This window comes from Bidens hawaiensis, unplaced genomic scaffold (assembly GCF_021521415.1).
Source record: "Bidens hawaiensis isolate Kalapana, Puna unplaced genomic scaffold, B.hawaiensis_p1.1 tig00003237_1, whole genome shotgun sequence".
In the NCBI taxonomy this organism is placed as follows: domain Eukaryota; kingdom Viridiplantae; phylum Streptophyta; class Magnoliopsida; order Asterales; family Asteraceae; genus Bidens; species Bidens hawaiensis.
This window is the reverse complement of record NW_027491176.1, coordinates 1,070,773-1,075,473: the sequence shown is the minus strand read 5'-3', so window position 1 is coordinate 1,075,473 and position 4,701 is coordinate 1,070,773. Positions and strand designations below refer to the sequence as shown.

General features: G+C 36.4%; 1 protein-coding gene across 1 annotated transcript; it reads right to left on the bottom strand.

Moving 5' to 3' along the window:
- Positions 1 to 1,682: 1,682 nt before the first annotated feature.
- Positions 1,683 to 4,470, bottom strand: LOC143622634 (uncharacterized). The gene has a single exon (XM_077093724.1). The coding sequence runs from the start codon at positions 4,355 to 4,357 to the stop codon at positions 1,874 to 1,876; it is 2,484 nt and encodes an 827-aa protein (XP_076949839.1). The 5' UTR covers positions 4,358 to 4,470; the 3' UTR covers positions 1,683 to 1,873.
- Positions 4,471 to 4,701: the final 231 nt, after the last annotated feature.

The following is a 4,701-nucleotide window of genomic DNA, read 5'->3' as shown; positions in this document are numbered from 1 at the left end:
CGATTGGTTTATCGCAAAGGAGAATGTTCGCGTTTATTGTGAGGGCGTGTGCGGTAGTCACGGTTAATTGTACCATGTACAGTGTCAAATGGGCTTTCGGGATCATATCTCCATCCGTTAATCACCGCATGTCGGAAGATCTTACGGATCTTGTGACATCGTTGGTGAATTATGATATGAGAAGTCACTTTGTGGTTGCGGGTGTGACAGTTATAGTGTTTCTTTGGTTTAGTCTAGAAGTTAGTAATAGTATTTAATCAGTTGCTTAGTAGTAAGGTTGGCTTAAACATGAAATATATAATGTAACTTATATGAAAGTTTTACAAGTCACATGGACCGTGAATATTAATTGCCTACCAACTTTGCTTTTCTTGTGGTGAAGTCCAAAATGGCACATCTTCACTTTGGTGGAATATTAAGGAGTTTCACTTTACGCTTCATGTAATAGTTTCTTCTGTTTGACGTCTTGTGTATACTTCTTTTTTTACATTGTGAAACATATTTCATACCATTGGTTTAAAAAGTTGTAAATATGCATTGTTAATATTTTTATATTAACAAATATTTTTTAAGTCTACCATAATTTCATATTTTACATAAATCTTCCGGTTCATAATTCCAGTTTACCAATGATAATTCTAACAAAATGTGAGAGGGATGTCTGCATGATAGCTCATCAAAATTATAATTGTTTTCATTTTCAACGGTGTTAAGTTTGGATTTATTACCTTGAGGTGCAAATCCTAACCGTTTAACCAAACCAAAACCTAGTTGAAACCAAAATTTGTTATTAACCGGTAAAGCGAATAACCGATTAAGTCCACTAGACACAGTTGAGCATATAAGGCTATAAGTGGCTAAATGGCCAGGACCAATTTCAAAAGGACAAGTGAACATCCCATAACCTAATATGTTTCTCTAGGGCATCTGTAGTGAAGGGGTTAAAAACGCTATAAAAATATTTGAAAGTGAGATTACTAAAAGCATAAATATAGCTTTCATTGCATAAGATAAATACAAGTATATATAACATAATTGTTCTTTAACTAATCAAGATGGAAAGGCCAAAACATATGTAGAATGAACCACAAACACTAGTGATCCATACCAATAAGCACATAAGTATTCTTGGTGGTACTTATCAAGAACACATAAATTACAAAAATTTACATGAAATATCTATCTATAAAATGAATGGACACTGTGTATAGACTTAACTCATATACAAAAACGTCGATTTGAAAATTGGAATCGAAAGCATATCACCCTTTGATATTGCTGGATGCTTTTTGCCTGCAAAGAACACTAAAAGATTCATTTATGAGAAATATTGAACTCAAAAATTGATAAATACATAAGAATTAAGTGACAGAAAAGGATGCAGTGATAAATAAGATGAAGTTTGACTTTTAAGGTCAAAGAAATTACTAATCAACTTAAAGCCAACAACAGTTTTTGTAAGTTTGAATCAATTTGTAAAATTAGTACACAAAAAGTTTGTTAATTTCAACTCATTAACTTATTAATGGGTCGAATCGATCTATGTTTTATCTCTAATGGGTCAAACCACAAATGGCTAAAACTCATAACTGATATAAGTTTTGTATCAAAACAATTTAGCATTTGTAATCATTTTTGACATACAAAATTGTTACAATTTTTTTACAAAATTACATAAACTAATCAACCCAACCCAAACCTTTAGTCCAAAGTAATAATGAGTTAATAAATTAAGAAAATGAATGCAAAGTACCTTACATGAGGTTCAACATCTGCACATGGTTGAATCAACACAACATAAGCCTTCATATGAAGAGTGACATCAGCAACGAGCCCAGGAAACAACAAAAGACGCATCAGTTGTTTAAGATGGTCATAAAACAACGTTTGACCGAGCATGAGAAGCAAGTGTACGCAAACTCTGCTCATCAAAACAACTATCGGTTTTTCTAATATTCCCGACAAACACTAGCGCTTCTTGATACTTTTTAACTCTGCAATAACCGTCAACAATCGTCTTATACGTCAACATATTTGGCTTGCAGTTATGCTCAATCATGTAACTAATAACATCATCAACTTCTGAAAACAACCCTTGAGCTGCAAATCCCGCAACAAACGTGTTGTAAGTAACAATACATGGTCGAATCCCGTTATTTGTCATTTCTGAAAGTACCCTTCTAGCTTCATCCATTAAACCTTGTCTGCAAAACCCTTTAATAACCGTATTATACGACACAAGATCTGGTTGTCTACCTAACTTTTGTATGTTTTTAAGGATTTCTTCAGCCTCCCAACACTCACCCGTTCTCGCATACATGTCCATTAACGTGTTGAATGTGACAAGATCCGGTTGCAACCCATTATTGTATATTAGATTTAGCATCTTTCGCGCTTGATCATAAATCTTGTTTCTTGCGTAAATTGAAAGCAAAGAGTTGAATATAACAAGATCCGGTTTATACCCGTGTTTCGATAATTCCTGAAACGCTTTCTCCATACCCGTAAGCGATCGACATTTGAAATTTGCAAGAATTAGGGTTCTAAGAAGCATCCAACTTGGAAAGATTCGACCTTCATATATTTCATTAGCCATCAAATCTAACCCTTTAACATTTTGCCCCTTTGAGTAACAATGAAGCATCAAAGAATATGATGTTTCACTCGGTTTAAAGCCTTTAGCTTTCATGTCTGAAATAACCGACTCGCCTGCTTTCCAATCCCCTTTACGAGCCAAAGCGTTTAAAAGCGCGTTATAGGTTGTAATACACGGATTAAACCCAACTTTTATCATTTCTTGATAAACTTCATTAGCATCGATTTCCAATCCGCATCTCCCGTACGCGCTTATTAACGTATTGAACGTGTCTCTATCAGGCTGAAAACCGCAACATTTCATCTCGCGTAAAACCCAATTTACATGAAGATGCATACCCTTATTACCACACATAGCAAGCATAGTGTTCCATGTCACGCGGTTCGGTGAAACTCGATTCGTTTTCATATCAAGAAGAATCTCCATCATCTCATCAGATCTGGATTTTCTACCTAACATTCCAAGAATCGAGTTATAAGTGCAAACATTCGGCACACAACCAGATTTCTTCATCAGATTAAACAAAGCCAACGCCTTTTCTTCTTTCCCACATTTCCCATACGCGTCCATAACCGTTGTATACGTGACTGCATTCGGTTTCACGCCCTTTTGAGTCATTGTCTTGATCACATTAGCCCCTTCTTCAATAAACCCTGCTCGCACATAAGCCGCCACAAGCTCATTATAAGTCACTAAATCCATCGGGCAATTGTTTTCCTCCATTTCTTTTACTATATTCAACGCCTCTAAATACATACCCGATTTCCCAAACACTTGAAGTAACGAATTATAAGTAACCGTCCCCGGTTTATAACCTTGTGCTTTCAAACTTGCAAAAAAGGTCTTAGCTTCATCTAACAACCCTTCTCGACCACACGCAGATATCACCGTACTACAAGTAAACTCATCAAATTCAAGCCCTTCGGTTTTCATCTCCTCCAAAATATCCAAGATTTTATCCCACGAATGACCCATTTTCCCATAAACATCCAGCATCACATTGTACGTCACCAAATTCGGCGTGAGCCCGTTTTCCTTCATCCGTTTAAACAAACGAATCGCCTTTTCGTACTTTCGAGCACACGAATGCGAATGAATTATCGTAGTCAAAGCCCGAACATCAAACTCACAATCCACAACATCAAACACATCAAACTCATCAAACAACTTAGAAACCGTCTTATGCTGCGACTCCCTACCCAATATCCTCACCATCAACTCGACAACTCGGTTATCAAGATTCAAGCTTTGATCAACCTTTGAATTCTCAAGCACCCATTCAAACAAACAAAGGGCTTTTTCCCAGTTCCCTAAAACATCCAAACCCTTAATCACACTACCCAAATCAACCTCAACCAACTTAAACTTAACCGAATAAAAATACAACTTCAACCCAGACAAACACTTTTGTTCCAATATCCCATCCAAGATAAACTTACCCTTTTCATCAAGAAACTCTAAAAGTTGAATCTTGGGGTCTTCAAGAGTAAGGACATTGCTTAAAGATGGTTTCTTGACATGGGTTTTGCTTAATTCTTGTTTTCTTGAAGAATTGGATACATATGGGAGATGGGTCTTGTTTGGTTTGACAGATGAGAGGTGGATGAGGTTTTGCAGGAGTGGATCAATGGATAAAGAGTGGTGGTGTGAAGGTGGTTGTGGTGGGAGAGTGGTGGGGTTGAATCCAAGCCTGTTTGGTTGGGTGGGTTTGGTTAATTGGATTGGAAGAGAAGGTCTGTTTGGGATGAAAGTACCTTCCATTGATGATTCAAGATTTGGGGTGTGTTTGGGAAGTGGGTGATGGGTGTTGAAGATGATGATGGTTGGATTGTGACCATATGTGTTGGGAATATGGATGAGATAGATGATGATGATGGTGGAATGGAATGGAGTGAGTGTTTGTGTGCGAGCAATTGATGATTTGATGGTGAGTCATATGAGCTTGTTGGTCCCAAAGTATAATTATTTGTTTTATTTTTAACTGGTAAATATTTGGTTAATTTGGAAGGTGCATTCTATGAATTTAGTTTTGTTATGAACTAACTTGGTTTGGTTATGGTTTTGTAAAAGTCTTCTTACTCTGTGAATTTTTTTTTATCGTAACA